Source organism: Crocuta crocuta, unplaced genomic scaffold (assembly GCF_008692635.1).
Source record: "Crocuta crocuta isolate KB4526 unplaced genomic scaffold, BGI_CrCroc_1.0 scaffold457, whole genome shotgun sequence".
In the NCBI taxonomy this organism is placed as follows: Eukaryota; Metazoa; Chordata; class Mammalia; order Carnivora; family Hyaenidae; genus Crocuta; species Crocuta crocuta.
This window is the reverse complement of record NW_027531318.1, coordinates 5,857,237-5,876,405: the sequence shown is the minus strand read 5'-3', so window position 1 is coordinate 5,876,405 and position 19,169 is coordinate 5,857,237. Positions and strand designations below refer to the sequence as shown.

The following is a 19,169-nucleotide window of genomic DNA, read 5'->3' as shown; positions in this document are numbered from 1 at the left end:
GCATGGTCTCTCTCCTCCACTCTCTCTGTGCCCCGAACCCCAAAACAAAAAACAAAACAAAAACAAAACCTTAAAAATAATGCACATTGTAGAGTCCCACCCAAAGCTGCTGAATCAGAAACTGGGGATAGGACAGAGCAGTCTGTGCCTTAGCAACCCTCTCGTGATTCCTGCTCACACTGATGAACCAGTGCTCTAGGGTGGGGCTGTGAAAAGCAGGTTCCCACACCGACTCCCGAGAGAGCTCAGTGGTCTGGTCTCAGCGGGGCGTAGACTTCCAGTGGCCCATGACCACAGTTGAGAGATGCTACTCTCGAGTTTACCCTTGCTCCCTTGGGCGTTTCAAAGTTGTAAGGGCCTTGACATCTCTCAAGTACCACTGGTGGCCTGAAGCTTGTGGGAAGCCCTGCTGCTAGGACTCCTCGGCCCTCAGTGACAAAACACATGGCTGCCTTCCAACCATAATTAGCTGGGACATATTTTCTTTAAGGTCAGTAAGTACTCTGGTTAGGAATATGTTTTTCAGAAGTCCTGACCCGAGTTTGACTCAGAAGCAGAGACATCCATGTTTCTTCCATGTGTTGCTGGTATAACTTCCACGCCTCTCTGTTCCGTAGGTTTTATCACCAGCCAGTGCTGAGGTGGACCTCTCAGCCCCAGAGCGCCCGCGACCACGCCTACTGGAGAAGAAGAGGACAGGAGGTCGGTGGCTTGCTGGGGCCAAGGGCCCGAGAAGACCCGGAGGTCAGAGGAATGGCCCAAGCCCACAGTCTACCCGTTCACATGAGGGAGGGCCCATGGGAAGTTGGCGGAAGGACAGAGAACGTGATGAAGAAGGCAGTTTGGGAAGAAGAGCTGAGCATGGCAGGACCTGCCAAGTGGCAGCATATAGGCCCGGAGAGCTGGAACCAGCCCAGGAAATTAGGGAGGCAGATGTCTGATGGCGATGGGGAGAAGCTGTTTCAAGATCTGTACCCATTTGTGCAAGGAGAACATGTGTTGAATTCCCAAAGCAAAGAGAAATCCCAGTCGTTACCCAGGGTTCTTTCCCCTGAGAGCCTGAGTTGCATGGAAATTCCCATTCCATTCAATGATGGACATTTTCCAGGTGTTCCTAAAATGCCATTTTATCCCCCAAATTGTGCACCCAATTTGGATTCCAAAAGGAACCCTGAGAAGGGTGGCTCCTCGATCCCTTTCCCCCGGCCTAAATTCGGGAGACCCCTCAAGCCTCCATCTTACGACTCCCACCAAAACCCCAGGGCAGGCGTGGAGAACAGCGACTCTCTGGACAGTCGGCAGGCGGACTTGTGTGTCTCCTACTTGACCAAATCCAGCGAGCCCAGGCTGGAGCTGTGCACGCCTGACTCCGGTTTGGAGCCTCCAGTGTATGTGCCTCCGCCATCATATAGGTCGCCGCCCCAGCACATCACAAACCCCTACCTGGAGGACGCAGTGCCCGGGCCTGTGTGTGGTGGTCCCCATCAACAGCAGCATCTGATGGAGCTGGCTGGCCCCCTGGACACTGGGAATGAGTATGGTGCAGGCCCACACTGCTCTCGCGGGGTCCCTCAGCAGCCCCGGCCAACCACCGCATGTGACGGCTCTGTTCTGTATATTCCCTTTGACGACCCGCGGATCCGGCATTTTAAACTGGCCCACCCCCAGGGTCTCTGCCGAGAAACAATGGCCAATGAGAAGTCCTACAACTCTGGTCCCAGCACTGCCCCGGCATCCGCCCACGGAAACATTCAACAAGATGGCGCTGTTTTGAGCCCACAGAGTGTGAGAACCCCGCCAGGCGGTGTGAGCAGCTCTGCTACTGCCGATCCCAGTCCCTGGTGGCTGTGGGGCCAGCTCCCCAGGGATGCAGAAAATGGCGTTCCTGACCAAGGAGCCCACAGTGCCGTGGGGGGACAGTGGCCTGCCATGGGTGGCGGCCAGGGTGGACACGCAGAAGGCCTCGTCTCCTCCCCAAGCCCGCAGGGTGAGGGCACCTGTGAAACTCGAACCAAGCTCAAGAAGTTCGAAACTGGGATGCGGACCAAGAAAAGTTCAAAGAAGAAAAGGAACGAGACGATATTTTGTTTGGTTTCCATCCCAGTTAAATCAGAATCACATCTGCCAGATACAGATACGAACAACAATGACTTAAAACAGGGCACTGATAAAAAGAATGGGCTTGATAAGAGCACAGCTTTGCAAGAACAAAGTCTGCTGAGCATGTCTTCCACCGACCTGGAGCTGCAGGCGCTCACAGGAAGCATGGTTGGGAGAACAGAGTTCCAGAAACAAGATCTGGGGGAACCAGAAGAAGGCAAACAAACAAATGACCTCAGATTCATTCATCCTGCACAGCATCGAGAGCTCAAGTACTCTGGCTCGTGGCCAGGGCACCAGTACAGAGATCAGCAAACACAAACTGCTTTTGCAGAGGAATCCAGAAGCGCGCCACCCCTCCCTGGTGCGAAGCCGGGAGCCTCACCAAAAGCAGTGCTGACTCCAAAATATTCAGACCCTCTTGTCCCTGAGGCTCGCGTACCCATGGGGTTAGCTCCCAGTGACCAAAACCAGAGGCCAAATGCTCATCACCTCAAAGGTCAAATGTCCCTCAGCCCCTCCAGCAACAGTGCTTTCTCAAGGACTTCCTCCTGTGTAAACCAGGCACCTGTTTCAAAAGCAGGGCCCAGTCAGGCCTGCACGGACGGCCGTGGCCGCGGAGGCAGCCCCGTGCCCCGGGGCGATGTGGTGAAGGGGGAGACCACCGGCCCGTGCAACAGCAAACAGCTGTTTGGTCAGTTTCTTTTGAAGCCAGTGAGCCGCCGTCCCTGGGATTTGATTAGCCAGCTAGAGAGTTTTAACAAGGAGCTTCAGGAAGAGGAAGAAAGCAGTCATAGTGGCAGCGACAGCAGCAGCGAGGACAGTGACACAGACTGGCAGCCCGAAGGCCGTGCTGAGGCCACGGGCAGGAACTGGGACTTTGGTGGACACAGCCAGGCATGGAGGGTCGAGGAGCCCATGGCCAGGCCGGGAAGAGTCCAGAGTAAGTCTGAAAGCTGGAGCGAGGGGCCAAAGCCTGGCCAGCCTGGTGCACATGCTCAGTGCCCGGGCCCTGCAGAGGTGGAAGGAGGCAGATCGGGGCACAGAGGCCTGATCTCAGACAAGGGGAACCAGGAGGTTGAGCGCACAGTGAACAAGCCAGCAGTCAGCCCAGGTCTTGTGAAGAGAGTGACGGCCTCTAGGTCAGGTGCCACAAAGCCAGTGCCCTCGTCCGATCTGGCCGCACTGAGGCAGCCCCCCGGCAGCCAGGAACTGCCCGCTGTTACTGTTTCTGCCGAGCTGAGCCCAGCAACGCCTCGGAAGGCTGGCGGTGAGGAGGGGAGGAGCCCGCCGGTCCTGCTCTCGCTTGCCGGCAAGCCCCGAGGGCTGTCAGCGCCGGACTTGAGGTCTGTGGGGCTGACGCCGGCACAGGAGCAGAGTGCCAGTGAGTTAGGTGCGTCTTCGGGTGAAGCGAGGGCAGCAGAAATCCCGCCGAATGAGTCCCTTCAGGCAAGGGCTGCGAGGATCCTGGGCATTGAGGTGGCCGTGGAGTCCCTGCTGCCAGGCGCCCGGAGGACGGGACAGGACCAGCACCCCGAGCCGGACAGAAGTGGCCGCGGGCCGGAGGCCCCCAGGGCAGAGCCTGTGTCCAGCTCACAGCCGGATGAGCCCGCGGCGCCTGCGGACGCCTTTTATGGCAGGAGAAAGTGCGGCTGGACCGAAAGCCCTCTCTTTGTAGGGGAAAGGGACAGTTCCCGTCGCGCTGCCCCAGCTGCTGAGCACTCAGGTGTGGACGGGACTGTCCCCTGCAAGGCCACCAGCCCCGAGCCTCAGCACAGTCCCGAGGAGTCCAGGTCCTTCGATCCCAAGGACACGGGGACAAAACCACCCTTCAGGTCCACTCTCTTCCATTTTATAGAAAGGACCCCAAATACGTCAGGCTCAGAAAAGAGGCTTAGAAGCACTTCCAAAGTGATTGAAAGTTTACAAGAGAAGCTGGCTTCGCCCCCAAGGAGAGCAGACCCCGGCCGCTTGATGAGGATGAAGGAGGTGAGCTCTGTGTCCCGGATGAGGCTCCTGACCTCCCGGAGCGCTGACTCCATGGAGGAGGCCGAGGAGCTGAAGGCCGAGAGGGGCTCTGGGGTGCAGCCTGGAGGCCTGGTGTCTCTGAATGCCGGGGAGCTGGTGCAGAAGGCTGGGCTTTCGCTCGTGGTCTCCAAGGACGCCCTCTCGCCGGAAGAAGATGGGCATCCAACAGCGCACAGGGAGAAGACCGTCCATCCGGGCTTCTGGTGCCCAGGTGAGGAGCCAGGTGAGCAGGCGGGTGCCGAGTATTAGTGTGGCACTCTGAGAGCGTTAACACCGGGCTGGTGGATAACGATGGTCCTGCATTGGTAAAGCTGATACTGTGCATTGTTGCACCAAAAGATTCTCCCTTTTCCAGAGAATTATCAAAAATCTTTTTTTAAAAATCAAGATCCTATAGTGTATCTTAAATGGTTACATCTTTACAGAAATTACTTACGCAAACGATAAGCTTATTACCATATAAACGTATTTTGGGCCCTTTACGGTGAAGATGTAAATCAGTGAAGTATTCAAGCTGCGGTGCCACACTGTGATGGATCCTGTAGGGGGCAACAGTGCGTGTTCTCTGCATTCTCCCCTGAAACAAGTGCTCCCCCAGATCACCTGCATGCTCTTTACTGACCTAACCATGTGATTAACTAAACTGACCAGCCCAGGACGCTGTGTCTTACGTTGCACTTTCCAAAATCCTTTGTCCCTCATTTTATGTTTTTGCTACCTCACTGTTTATGAAATTTTTAAAAGGTTTAGCAAACAAAAGGAGCAGTTTGCACTTTTTCAGCACCCTAACAAGTTCACCCACCAGGGGTGCCTAGGTGGCTCAGTTGGTTAAGCATCCTGCTTCAGCTCACATGATGATCTCACGGTTCATGGGTTTGAGCCCCACAGTTTGAGCTGTCAGCACAGAGACCACTTTGGATTCTCTGTCTCCCTCTGTCTCTACTCTAACCCCTTTCACACTCTCTCTCAAGTAAATATTAAAAAAAAAAAGTTCACCCACCAGCTGCATCCCATAACGCCCCCTGTGGTCTGAGCAGTAATGCCCGGGACAGAGAGCAGGACAGAGAGCTTTGGCAGCAGAGCCCGGCACACCTCTGGGCCCTCTCTCTCTTCTGTCCCCTTCACAGCTTCAGAGCTGCTCTGGTTCAGACCACAAGCGGGTTCCCAGTGGTAGCAACATGGATTTTCCCGAAACACAGTCTCAGCCTCAGCTCTGACACAGGCATCTCTGTTTCTGGCATTTTCTTCAGGGACTGGGGAATTATCAATTATATATCCTAGAACTGATTCAAAGAAGAGTTGTACATGCCAGAAGCCCCACATGCAACCACAGACAGAAGGGACCATGAATCATTCAGACCTTTTCACCATGAGGCCAATGCGTTCTCTTGTGTGTAGGAAAGCAGGGACCCTGGCCCCTGGCCCACCTCTGGAGCCCCGCCCTCTAGGCTTACTTCACAGCCTCTTTCTCTTCTTCCTACTGTGAAATCCAAGGACTTAAAAGTTAATGGACCGGCGCCTGGGTGGCTCAGTTGGTTAAGTGTCTGACTTTGGCTCAGGTCATGATCTCATGGTTCATGGGTTCGAGCCCCGCGTCAGGCTCTGTGCTGACAGCCAGCTCAGAGCCGGGAGCCTGTTTCGGATTCTGTGTCTCCCTCTCTCTCTGACCCTCTCCTGCTCACGCTGTCTGTCTGTCGGTCTGTTGGTCTGTCTCTCTCTCTCTCTCAGAAATAAATAAAAAAAATAAAAGTCAATGGACAAGGTCACTTGTTTCAACTAGAAAATTCCAGAACTTTTGTTCCAAGAAATGTCTACTTGGCACTTTAAAATTTTTTCCACAATTGCAGTATGATTCTTAGGAGCTTTAGATGGTGTTGTTCGGTGCTTTTTACCAAATACATTATTGAAACAAGCCATGTGTCAGGGCCCTGTTGGATCATATGACTTGACAGAGTCGGTCTTTGCCGAGAAAGAACACTGGGATGTGGAAGTGTTGCCATAATGGTAGGAAAAGTGTTACGCGGCCCATTTTTTAAGCTGTTGGGATCTATTAGGCTCCTCCTCCTCTCTTAGGCCCGCCCCCTCCCCAAATATGCCCACTTGCTTTTAAGTAGGAGTTACAATGAATTTCATCAGTCCTATCTTATCCTGAGAATTTTAAAATAAGACAAATCCAGGGCGCCTGGGTGGCTTATTTGGTTAAGAGTCTGACTCTTGATTTCAGCTCAGGTCATTTCATGGTTCATGAGATCGAGCCCCATATCAGGCTCTGCACTGACAGCCTGGAGCCTGCTTGGTATTCTCTCTTTCCCTGTCTCTCTCTGCTCCTTCTCTGTTCATATGTTCTTTCTCTCTTTCTCAAAATAAATAAATACTTTTAAAAAAATAAAATAAGGGGCGCCTGGGTAGCCTAGTCAGTTAAGCATCCGACTTCGGCTCAAGTCATGATCTCACAGTTCGTGGGTTCGAGCCCTACATCGGGCTCTGTGCTGACAGCTAGCTCAGAGTCTGGAGCCTGTCTTTGGATTCTGTGACTCCCCCTCTCTCTGACCCTCCCTTGCTCACGCTCTCCCTCTCTCTCTCAAAAATAAATTAATTAGTTAATTAAAAAATAAAATAAGACAAATCCTGCTACAATAAAACACCAGTGTGTAAAGATTTCTATGCCTCTATATTTTGAGGAGTATTTTGTAACACAGAAGTTTTCGTTCAGTCAAGCACCCCCTCAATTTTTAGCATGATCCGTTGGCATGTGAATGGGGTTGGACAGGTATCTGAAAACATGTAGATCATGCCAATTTTAATGTTAGCTAGCCACTTAAAACATCTTTTCCCTGACCTTATTTTTTTTAACCACCATAGTTACTAACAAGTAGCATTTTTTTCTCCTCTCCTTCTGATACATTTGTTAATAAATAATAAAATGACCCAAAATCCAAAGGCAGAGAGATACTCATGATGCCACACAGCTACCTGGGCACTTTTAAGCCGTTGCATAGCAGGACACTCCGAGGGACGATTTCATAGACACACAGGGGCTCAGGTGAACTTCTGTCAGCCCTTCATGTGATGGTCATCAGGACTACTCAGAATCAACCGTTTTGAGAGGAATGTGGGTCATATGATTGAGGTGGCCAAACTTTGATACATGGTAACTTTTCTACTTGTTATTTTACAAGTTAGAGTAAAGCCTTACTGCTTTTTCCCAGATGAATTTCTGGACTTCATTTTCCTTTTGATACATTTTATCATTTTACGCACAAGAACCATCATCTCCCTACCCCCACTTCTGCCCTTCTCCCGTCAGCCCAGTGTGCAGGAACCACTTCACTCCCCCCGAATTCCCAGCCCGCTTAGATTCAGATTTTGTTCTGGAATTTTAAAATAAGATTACACCGTGGGTATCTGTAACCTCCCCTCACAGCTCCGCCAGCATACACACATGCACATGCCTTTCTCGAACTTCATTATCTGTGTTGCTGTGTAGCACCTGTTGTATCATCAAGTATCTTCCCTGCAGCTGAAAGACAGCCCTTTCACCTCACATCATTTAGTGGCCTTTGGGGCTCTGGCCAGGAAGTCAGCACCTCAAAACTAACTCGGGGGACAGAGTTCCATCTCTGCTGAATAGATCGTGTGCCAATTCCAATCCCAGGTGCTGGTAGTGCTGAGAACCTGCTGGCTCCATCGGCCTCCATCCATATGAGCGTGGGAGGGAACAAGATGAGAGCAGCCTTGGAGGGTGTGAAGGTGCAGTCTGTAGGCAGGCTGGATCTCAGCACAACCTCAAGGGCAGTAGCCCTCGAGGGTGTGAATGCACAAAATACCCACAAAGGATGGGCCTTAGTGAGTTGAAATCTTGCCCTCCAGAGCCAGGATTCTAACTACTCAGAGTACCCTCCCTGTCTTCTAGGCCTGTGCTGGCTGGGACAGCAGCTCCTTGTTACATGTGGGTCCTTGAGCATTTGAAATGTGGGTCATCCAAACTGAGAAGTGCTGTCTGTATAAAATACATACCAGAGTTCAAAGATAGTATATAAAAGAGTTTTAAATTTCTCAATAATTTGTATGTTGATTACCTGTTGAAATGATAGTATTTTTGATATATTTGGTGACATGATGTATTATTAAAATTAATTTCACCTGTTTCATTTGCTTTAACACAGCTTCTAGAAAATTATAAGTAGTGTTATGTGGCTCACATTGTATTTTTCTTGGACCTACATGCTCCATGATCTGAAGAAGGAGGCCATTGTTCTACAGAGTTCTATCCCTAGGCCCCTGGCTCTGGGCCTTTAGCTTCAACAGTGGGGCTCAGGGGCACAGGCATGGTCTGTGGAGGTGTCTCCCGGTACCTGGCCCAAGGTGAGCCAATCAGTGCCCACTGTCTGTGTAACTCAAGGCTCAGTGGATGCTCAACCTCCTTCTGGCCTGTCACCTGCTGAAAGTGTGCCCTTCCCGCCATGTCATCCGTTAGTGACTGCCCCCCTCATTCTCAATGGAGAAGAAGACATTTTTGCTCAGCGAGGCTCCCCACTCAGAATAGCACACAATGAAGCTGATTGGGCACAAAAATGTAGCGCTCAGCTGTTCACATCCTGTGTCATCATGTTAGGCGTCGTCAAGTGTAAAATATGAGAAGGCAGCCGACCCACCTGAACTCCACCTGCTTTCAGCCAGGTGGTGCGGTAAATCATGTCTGAGGAGCCAGCAGCCTGCTTTTCCTAAACACAGGCGCTGTGTCCTATCTGGTTTACAGTGTCGGGCACAAAGCATCGTAGACACGGTCTTAGCTGTCACGGTTGTAGTGTGTGTGGTAAACATATGGTGGCAATGCCGAGAAGGTGTGAGGAGACGTGGCAGCACATTCTGCTGCTAGGAAAATTAGGGTGTGTGTGGCCTCTGATGTACAGTGTCCAGACAGGTTTGAGAAGAGATTGTTCTGCTGCAGCAATCCTTCTAGATTTCTTAAGTGTTCTCTTAAAAAGTCAGGATACCTTTGAGCTTCTGTGGCAGGAAATTCTGACTATAGGAGGCACACGTGTGGTTTTGGGGCTTACGTGGGTCCCAGAGATCTGTGAATCCCAAGGCGGTCAGATTAAAATCACTAACGGCAGCTTCAGACCGTTGTTCTTTTATGGTGTCCCATTTTGGCAACCCAGCTCACTTGGGCCCAGGTTGGGATTTTCCAGTTGTGGGCTGTGGAACGGGACTGTGTGGTGGCCCAGGCTCACACACCCCTGTGCGTGGGAAAGGCCTAGAAGAGTGTACCAGCAGGCATGCGTCCGGGCCTTGGCCTGTCTGTTGGCTGATGGTGGCTGGAGACAGGAGGCCTCTCATTGCTGGCCAAGCCGTCAGGATTTCAAGGCCCTCAATCTATCACAAAGATACATTTTTTAAAAGCAAGATTTCATTGGAGTTGTAATTTACAAAAAAAAAAAAATCCTTGGATATCACTGGAGTTGTAATTTACAAAGACAAACAAACAAAAAACCAGCATGCCATTGCTGGTTTCCGTGTTGTGTTTAAAGTTAATGTTGGGGTGCCTGGGTGGCTTAGTCGGTTAAGCGTCCGACTTTCACTCAGGTCATGATCTCACGGTTCGTGGGTTCGAGCCCCGCGTCGGGCTCTGTGCTGACTGCCGGCTCAGAGCCTGGAGCCTGTTTCGGTCTGTGACTCCCTCTCTCTGACCCTCCCCTGCTCACGCTGTCTCTCTCTCTCTCCTAGAAATAAATAAAACATTAAAAAAAAAAAAATAAAAAAATAAAGTTAATGTTGTTCCTCTATGGACAACAACAGGAAAGGATTATCAGAAATTAAGCAGCTGACATTTTTCCACCTATGATTAGGTGCAGTGATCATACATGTCCTTTTAAAATAGACTTTTTAAGAATTTTTTAACTTTTTCATTTTAGAGAAAGTGCACTAGCTGGGGAAAGGGGCAGAGAGAGAGAGAGAGAGAGAGAGAGAGAGAATGAGATTGAGAATCCCAGGCAGGCTCCACACTCAGCATGGAGCCCAGCCCTGGGAACATGACCTCAGCTGAAATCAAGAGTCTGATGCGCAACAGTGAGCCACCCAGGTGCCCCAAAACAGCCTTTTGATGATAGTTTTTTACTTCTCAGTGAAAATAATATTGTTTAAATGTTTAAGCATTAGCTCTACACTTGTGGAGTTCGCTCCCTTAACATACTTATTTATGGTCTGAGAATTAAACCAAAAACACACGAATTGAATATACTACTTATTTTTTTCTTTTTTCTTTTTGTTTTCTTTTTGTTTTTTTTTTCTTTTTTACAGATTCCTATGACCCTAGCAGAGTGGAGAGGGTGTGAGGAGATGCCGGTTTAGCGCGGGATCACCAGAGTTTACTGAGTGTTCTCTCATTTAGCCTGTCAGCTCGACTTGCACATGTGCAAGCCGGAGACTGCTGGCTCTTTGTGTACTGTGACGTCCTTTACCACTGCCACCGAGAACCTCATCGTTCCTACAGAATCAGTTTGTGGAAATAAAGCATTAGTCCATTGAAACCATCTGTTTTTATAATATGAAGAGTGAATGCCTAAATTTAGAAAAGAGTCACATAAAGTCTCTTTCGTGATGGATGTAGCCAAGCTGGTAAATAGTTTGGTGTTAATCTGGTTCGATGTGAAAATTCAAACATGAATGATTTTAAAAGGACTGTGAATTTCACAAATTCCCCTTTGCATGTCCATGGCCTGTGGTCTGTGCTTGTGTTAAGGAGTTTGGGACGTGGGCCAGTTGCCCAGCGTACTGGCACTTTGAGTTGAGGGGAAACGTGATGAATATATATGACCCGTTTCTAATCAGTTTGGCCTTCTGCTGCTGCAAGTCACTCTATTTATAAGTAACTTGCCATCAGAGGGTAAGAGCAATAGCTTTTAAGTTCCTAAAAGATTAAAACTTGTACCATAATGTACTCAAGAGTATTATTTATCTGGCAATGAAATACTTGGATCATTCGCAAACATGCCACTGTCTGCTTTGCACTCTGCACTGTCTATTTTTATGTTCTGTGTGGATGTTTAGAAATCCTTTATATGAAAAATAACTGCTGGTTTGAAATAGACCATTTTAACAAAGTAACTATATTTCTTTTTACAAAAATGCTATTTTTCTATGATGTAAACAGTCGTGAGGTGGCAGATTTTTAAGGAAGTATTATTTTATTTAAGAGTCTGTATCCGTTTGTGTGAGAGGAGCCACAGAAGGGGCTCATGTTTTGCTTTAAAGCACACGTCCTTTCCCCATCCCCACCTCAGCCACTTTTCTTTTATCTTAGAGATGTCAGTATAGACATTTTACAGGGTTAAGAAACTTTTCACAAAGATACTTTTGCAAATGTAGCTGTAAGGGTATATTTGAGTATAACCTTCTTAAAACCAGCCAACATCCTTACAACTATTTTTGCTGCCATATCCTCTAGGATTACCAAAAACCATAGTTTCCTCTTGATATGTCTGTGGGGATCTACTCCAGGACCACACTTTCCTCACCCCTCCGCCTGTCCCTCTATGAAATATGTATTTTTATCTGGAATGATCCTTAATTATTAGTCTTGGCATATTTTTTTAGGAATACTAGAGACATTACATATACACCAGTACAGAAATATTATGAGGCCTATGCAGTCCACTGTGTTTACTATCGCAGTGGCGCACACAAAGTTCATGTGTCTTCGTGCACCTGCCCCTCCTTTCTAAGTAAGGTGTTCACGTTAGCAAACGCTTCCTGAATGGGTTCTTGTTGCCTTCTTCCTTCCCTTCCTTCCCTCTCTCTCCTTTTTTTTTTTTTGGGAAACCACCTTATCTCTTTTTAGACGTTTCAAATTCCTAAAATGTGAACTGTTGGGTGGTCTGCCATTGGCCCGAAAACACCTCTGACTGGGCTCTCCTGGCCCGTTTTTATCTGTACCATTTGATCTTATTTCATAAGAACTTCATGCATTTGGACTGTAATAAACAATACAGAATCCAAGTTGTCCTGCACAGTCGTTTCAAATACACTTCTCTGTAGTCTGGGTCTTTACCCATTACCCGGAGGCTTCTACTACTTCCTTCCAGATTTTGGCTCTTGTGAAAAGTTGTCATGAGCTCTTGCTTTCCCCACGAAGGAGATGGGCCAAGGCTCTGTATTAGGAGTGGCTGAAACTTCTTCCTGGGAAAAGGTTTGATGGGGGAGAGGTCAGTTAGTCTGTTACAGTTGGTGAACCACTCGAGTAACCTGAGAACTAATTGAGGGGGCCACATGGAGGTCTCTGTGGGGTGTTCTTCCCCTTACACTGCAGATGGAAGAAGGTATACGTGTATATATACATACGCATATAGGCACATACATATATCCATATATATTCACTCTGCTCTGACTTCCTCTTAAGTTTGCTGATCCCATCTAAAAACTTCTTTTAATCAAAATAATTGAATTTTAGCTTATTCCTCAAGAGAAAGAAAAGGATACTGAAGAGAAAAATGATGGTAACCCATGTATATCACAAAGCAAGAGCTTTTCCAGTTTTTATTTGAAACTGTATCATCTTTCTGAAACCATTCTGAATATAATTGAAATTATCAATATTTATACTTTGAAACTTAATTTCTGGATTCCAGCCTGTATATAAATCTTTGGTGTGTGGCGAGGAGGATAACTTTGACAATTTGACTTTTAAACTTGCCTGTTCTGAGGTAAAGGATTATCTAATCCAAAGTAGCTTTCCCAGAAATTTTGAACTTAATGCTGATCATCATTCTGTTATTACTGTTCCTCATACGTATATAACTCTCCATTATTATTGTGGCTGGAAAAAACAAGTGTTTCTATTTTGTGTTTGTCATTGTTTTTCTCACACATATGTGCTAACTGGCAGTGTTTCGTAGTTTGGGGCTTAGAAAATTAAAAGTTCTAATTTTGACCATTTGGACTAAACATTACATGAAGCACTGCATATGAAATATATTTGTGTGTGTGTGTGGTTTTTTGTTTTTTGTTTATTGTTTTTTTTTTTTTGATGTGCAGAAGAAAGGAAAGAATGTTGGTAATACAGCTCAAGTTCCCTGTCTTTGAAGACAACTTCTAAGTTATCAAAAACCAAATACCTTCCTTATCCTTTTCAACCTTACGTTCCTGCAGACCGCAGAAAACTCCCTGCTCAAGGGACACAGCCCCTGAGTGCGTCCTCAGAATTCTTTTTCATGCTGCTTGTAACACAGAATTCTTTAGAAGTCCCTTAAAACCTATCTAGTCTCTGAGATGCTGGTTTCCTGCCTGAAGTCGTAGGTTAAGGTTTGGCTCCATGTGCAAATTCTAAGTAGAACTTTTTCTATTCTGTGGCACTGTTGGTGAAGCATTGTTAACAGGAGTTCAGATGTGTAGATGCGGATGGCTCCGGAACCAGACCTTGACCGCCTCTTGCAGCTGCGGAATGACTTCCTCTGATGGCAGCTCGGTCCGGGCTCCCGAGAAAAAACAGCTACGCTGATCTGCTGTGGACACAACTGCTTCCCAGCTCTAAGCAGAAACGACTGATGGAAAATCTGATTCAGCCACCATTTCAGCCCCCCTTCCGCCCCCCTCCCCGCCCCAGAGATTGTGTTTGTATGTTTTGGCTATTTTGCTTTGTTTTGTTTTGTTTAAAATGATTAAGTAGTACACAGTGAAGTGTCAGGTTAGCAGCTCTTGGAAAGTGACCAGCACAGCAGAACTCCCACCGTCTACATATCCGAGCTTTAGAGTGACCATTTTCTCCCAGCTCCATCTGTGCTTAGGGGCCGGAACGAAGGGTGGGAGAGCGTCTCAGGCAGGGCTTGCAGGCCTGGGGGATTTTTGCATTTTCTTTTGCTTTTGTTTTTAGCTGCAGATTCTGTACATCTGTTTGTAGGAGGAGAGCTGCTACTCAGGACAGGATTTAAGAGACAGATTCCAAGTGACCTTTAAGAGTCTGCGTGGTGGGAGGCCCTTTTCCAGGAGTGTGGGTTGGTCCACTCTGGGACCCACCAAGAGAAGAAGGAGGGGGATGATGAAAAATAACATTAAAAAACGGCCCCCCAGCCTGCATGCTTTGTTTAAAAAAGAAAAGGGGGGGGGGGTGGTTTAAGACTACAATTCAGATTGAGGCCTCTTAGAAAGGTCGATATGGTCTAGCAAGCTGCCCATTGAAACAGTCCTTGGGCTCATCAGCCGTGTGGAGAGGCGGGCAGAGTGCCTGCAGATTCCTGGCTTTGACTTTGGAGAGCCCCTGTCACAGTTGTGTTTATTACAGAAGACAGGGAGGTCCTTGTTCTGTGGCCTCTGCTCAGCGACTGAAACTTGAACCCGAAGGCAAGTCCAGATCGTCCAGCTTTCCATCCCATTGCCTTGAAAGGGGTGAGGAGGAAGTGCTCCTCATAGGATCGCCCATCCCCTTTCCCACACAGAAGCCAGGCCTGCTGGGGCCTGCGGCTAAGCTGAAGGAGCAAGACCTCGCTTTCCTACACCCTTTACCCCACCCTGTTAGCAGGGCCAATATGTGTGACACTCGCTGTCACGGAGCAAGAGAGAGACAAAAGCAAGTTCAAGTTGAGAAGCATATGGCAGAAATTAGAAATGAAAACCATATGTCGCAGCCAGGGAGAAAAGCAGTAACCTACAGATTATAAAAATCAGTGAATTACTCTCCACTTGGTTCAGCTGAAATTTGAGCCCTCACACTGAGACCTGTCAGGAAAGCAAAGCAGAAGCATCTCAAAAAAAAAAAAAGCTTCCAAAATTTGGTGAAAACAAGGCTCTGTAACCCCCCCAGAAACTTAGTATCTGCTCATCAATTCTTTGGGCACCATTAATATCGTAAGGCAGGTAGAGAGGGTTCTGGGAAAAGACACAACTGGTAATGGCCAATCACCCGTTGCTGGTCATCGTACCCAGATCCAGCAGCACCAGAGGCCTTAAGGTGATGAAGGGTGGAGGTGGGTGATGAGTAACACCAGCAGAGCACAGACGAATGTCTTCCAGGAGCTCCTGTATCTCTGCACAATGTAAAGACTTGCTCTTTCAGGATGGCTGGCCTGCGCAGTAGTACACGTATTCCAAATAAACATTTTGCATGAACGGACCTCTGTCCATTGTCTTTGGCTATGGGTGCAAGGCTGCCCTGGAAGTCTTGAAGGCTGGTCCACGGACAGCAGCAGGCTGAACAGGGTGCAGCTCGAATGGTGTCATGATACAGGGATGGGTGGCCCGAGAAGCTCCCGCACCTTTTGGTATCCACCGAGTATCTCCTGGGTGTTCAAGGATCTCTGATATCTCCTGCAAGGACTCGCTCACATGGTGGAAAGAGACCTATGGTCAATTTGGGGACTAGGTTTGAATTTTGGCTCCATTATGAGCCACGTGGTCTTGCCCGTGTTCCTTCCCATCTTCTGTTGCCCCACCTGCCCCTCTTGTTCCTTGATTTTAAGAACCAAACATGCAGAAAAGTCCGCACAGGGGGTGTTCAATGAATGGAAAACGGATGCTGACCTGGACCCTCTGAGGGATGGGGAAAATGCTGTCTGGGAACTTGCAAGTTTTAAAATCCAGGCCTTAGTCCCCATATAGGGATTCACTCCTTGTTTCTAGAATCGCAATTCTGAAGCAGATGCAAAGTCCCAAATTGATGCTCTCAATCTATGTCTCGTAGCCCAGCTGTTGTTTCTGAGTTTAAAAAGAAATGATTTGGTCCTTCTTTCCAACTTAAGCTCCTTCTTTTCCCCCTTCATGTCCGTAGACTTGTCCTTATTCCTTCTGTGGCTCCACCTGTGTGGGGCTCCACGCTCCGGGGTTCCAGGCCCCTCTCACTAGTCCAAAATATCACGTTCAAATGCAGGTATTAAAGTAACAGCTATTCCTGGTTGGTTGATAATTGAGTCCACATAAAAAAATAAAACTGAAAAGAAGTCCCTTGTCCAAATTAATGCTGTATGATGAAATACACAACCTAGGAATTGGGGGACCCATCCCGGGCCTGGCTCTGCATTAACTAGCTGCGGCTCTGGCCACCTCCCCTACTTTGGAACACTTCACAAGGGGAGAAAAGTGGGATTGGACTAAATGAACTGGTTTCGGCCAACTCTAAGATTATATAGTTAATTTTTGGCAAAATTGGAAGTCCACAGGGTCTTCGCGCTGCCAGAAGGGTCCAAGAGTAAAATCATTTGAAAACTATGGCTGTACATGGCTGAGGACAGGGTCATCGCTGGGGTAGGGAGATCTGCCATTATTTCTTTCACTAGGGTGGTCCATTTTCCCATTCCAATAGCTTATCCTACTTCTCTCTACCTTGCCGTAGTTTGGAACCAGCCAAGAGACTGACAATATTGAATTCTCTGAAACGTATTTTTCTTATGTTAGAGCAGGGCACTGGGTGTTTATGAGCCTGGCTGGCAGCCCAAGACATTAATCTGCAGTGTCTGTATAGAGTGCTTTTCTCACAATCTGCCTGCTTGGGGTCCTTTTAAATGCACTTAGGTTTGGAGATGTTTGTGTCTCCCCAGCGAAGTTGGCCCTTCTGCTTCTGCCCCACACGTAAATCTTTCCCCAGGTTGTGTTTTGCAGGCTGGAAATGCTGTGAGTCATCCCAGGGCTCAGCATTTTGGGGACAATGGCTCCACGGAGGGCATGGGGGACATCAGCGCTCCCAGGTCCAGTGGGCCTCTGGTTTGCTTTCACCTGGAATGGAACGTCTAGCTCTTCTTTGAACAAGAGGAGGTTTGTGCCAGATCACGCGGAGAGTCCATTTGCTTCTTCTCTGGCTCCTGTGCCCTGTGTTCCTGCATTAACCATGGCTGTTTTTCTCTAGCCTAATCCTACTGGTGTTTCCTCAGTTTTGTTTTGTTTTTTTAATGTTTTATTTATTTCTGAGAGAGAGAGAGAGAGAGAGAGCGTGAACAGGGAGGGTCAGATAGAGAGGGAGACACAGAATCTGAAACAGGCTCCAGACTCTGAGCTGTCAGCACAGAGCCCGACGCGGGGCTCGAACCCACGAACCGCGAGATCATGACCTGAGCCGAAGTCGGACGCCCAACCGACTGAGCCACCCAGGCACCCCGAGTTTCCTCAGTTTTAATGGCAGGGTCAGCTTCTTGAGAAATAAACGCAATGTACATTCACCTAGAGCTTCTCTTGAGTACTTAAAATGTTCAACATAGGGATGAAGGGAAGACAAGGAGAGTAACATTATTGCATCAATTTAATGCATATCACTTTACAAAAGACAAAGAGGTACAGAGAAGAGGAGACAAAGAGTTGTAGCATGCAGCTAGCAGTAGAGGAGAGATTCAAACCTATCTCTGTACCCCGAAGTCCATGCTGTTCATCTTGGCTTGCTGCATCCCAGGAGGATAAGATAAGATCCTCCAGGTAGGAAATCCAAAGGTAACAGCTTATAATACTAAATGCATTTATTGGGATCGGATTCAGCCGCTCACATCACAGAATTCGAAACAACAGGGGCTTAAATGAGATAGAAGCTTATTTCTCTCATGTTTCAAAGGAGTCCAGAGGCAGGTGGTCCAGAACTAGCGTATCAGCACCATGGCAGCTGGGGAACCAGGCTCCTGTCCCTTTCTGCTCCAGCATCTTCACATGGTGGCTTCCATCCTCAGGGTAACTTTATGGTCCATGATGGCTACTAGGGTGCCCGCCATCTTGAACGCCTTCCAGGTAGATGACAGGGGAAAGAATTCTCTTCCAAATGAGTTACCTTCCTTTAAAGAGACTTCCAGGGCATTTTACACCCTTCTGCTTCTATTCCATTCAGTCGTGTGGCTGGAATTCAGTCACATGGTCAAACCAGTTGCAAGGGAGGCTGGGAAATGTGGTTCTTTTTACCTGGGCACTATCAAAGGTCTACATAAAATCAAAATTCTACTAGTAATAAAGAGAGGAATCATAGTCAATTACTATAGGTAACCAGCAAGCAGCCCCTGAGGCAGTTAAACTACCTACAGGCATTGGCCCCAGGGTGGACGGATGCGCACACAGAGCAGTCCTGTGCCTTCCATGTCTCTGTAGAAAGTTTGTGACCAAACTCCACAAGCAGCACTGAAGATTTTGGCTCATGAAAGATTAAATACGCTGCCCCAAATGGAGAGTTTTTAGTGGTGCCTTTAAGCCAAGGAGGGAGCAACCATGCAGCAGAGAGGCCAGCTGTAAGCAGCTGCCCCCGCAGTCCAGGCTTCCGGTCTGACAATGCACACCCTTGCTTTCTAGGAGGCACACCCTCCGGTGAAGGAAAGTGATTTTTCCATGTTAGTGCTAACGAGGAAGTGGGAGGCGAGGTGAATGTGCACACAGGAGTGGAGATGCCATGTTTGTGGGTTCTGAGGGCAACAGATCGTGTCCACCCTCATCTAGGCTCTGATGGACGCTCCTCGCACCTTCTGCCCAGAGGCACAGGTTGAACTCTGGACTGTCTTCACAGAGGTCCCAACAGCCCTCAGGGGAAAGCCCTCAGGGTGGGGGGGGGACTGCTGGTGAGGGAGACTGCGGTGAAGGGGGGGCTGGGGTGGGGACAGCCACGGTGGAGATGGATGGAGCGGCGCTACCTCCCGCCTCTTTTCTGGAAAGGTCTCAGGAAGTGCTTATGCCAGTGCCTTCCTGCCCAAGGTGAACCCTTTCAGCCTTAGAAGTCCTGCAGTTGACCACGAGGGAACCGCTCTGAGCAGGTCAGGTAGCAGGTTTTAAGGCAGAGTATTCTGCCTAATTAATGATCTCAGCTGGTAAATGATGCAAGGGAAAGTCGCTGAACCCCTTTCCTGGTCATGGAGATTTGTATTTACAGATGCATCTCTAACTGAAGAAGATGTGCCCCAGAAACTTGTATTTTTTTTGTTTGTTTGTTTGTTTTCTGTTTTTTGGCAGATATCATGACTTAAAGGCAAAAATGAATCAGGAGCCACAAGAAAACATTTAAAGATGTCCAGGGTGTGGGGAAAAGTTGTGACAGGTAGTTCATGCAGTCTAATAGCATGGTCTGGAATATTCTGAAGGGTGTAGAATACTTTCCCTGG

The 19,169-nt window shown here is 48.2% G+C and overlaps 1 protein-coding gene across 2 annotated transcripts in view; it reads left to right on the top strand.

The window, feature by feature from the left end:
• Positions 1–15,232, top strand: part of JCAD (junctional cadherin 5 associated) — an 84,744-nt gene extending 69,512 nt beyond the window's left edge. Inside the window, exons 4-5 of one of the 2 annotated variants that reach the window (XM_077771786.1) lie at positions 618–4,339; positions 10,429–15,232. In XM_077771786.1, the coding sequence (XP_077627912.1) occupies positions 618–4,339; positions 10,429–10,463 (3,757 nt within the window). In that variant the 3' untranslated portion in view covers positions 10,464–15,232. Of the gene's footprint in view, positions 1–617; positions 4,352–10,428 lie in introns of both variants that reach the window. The other variant, XM_077771785.1, reaches the window with a different exon arrangement.
• The last annotated feature ends 3,937 nt before the right edge of the window (positions 15,233–19,169 follow it).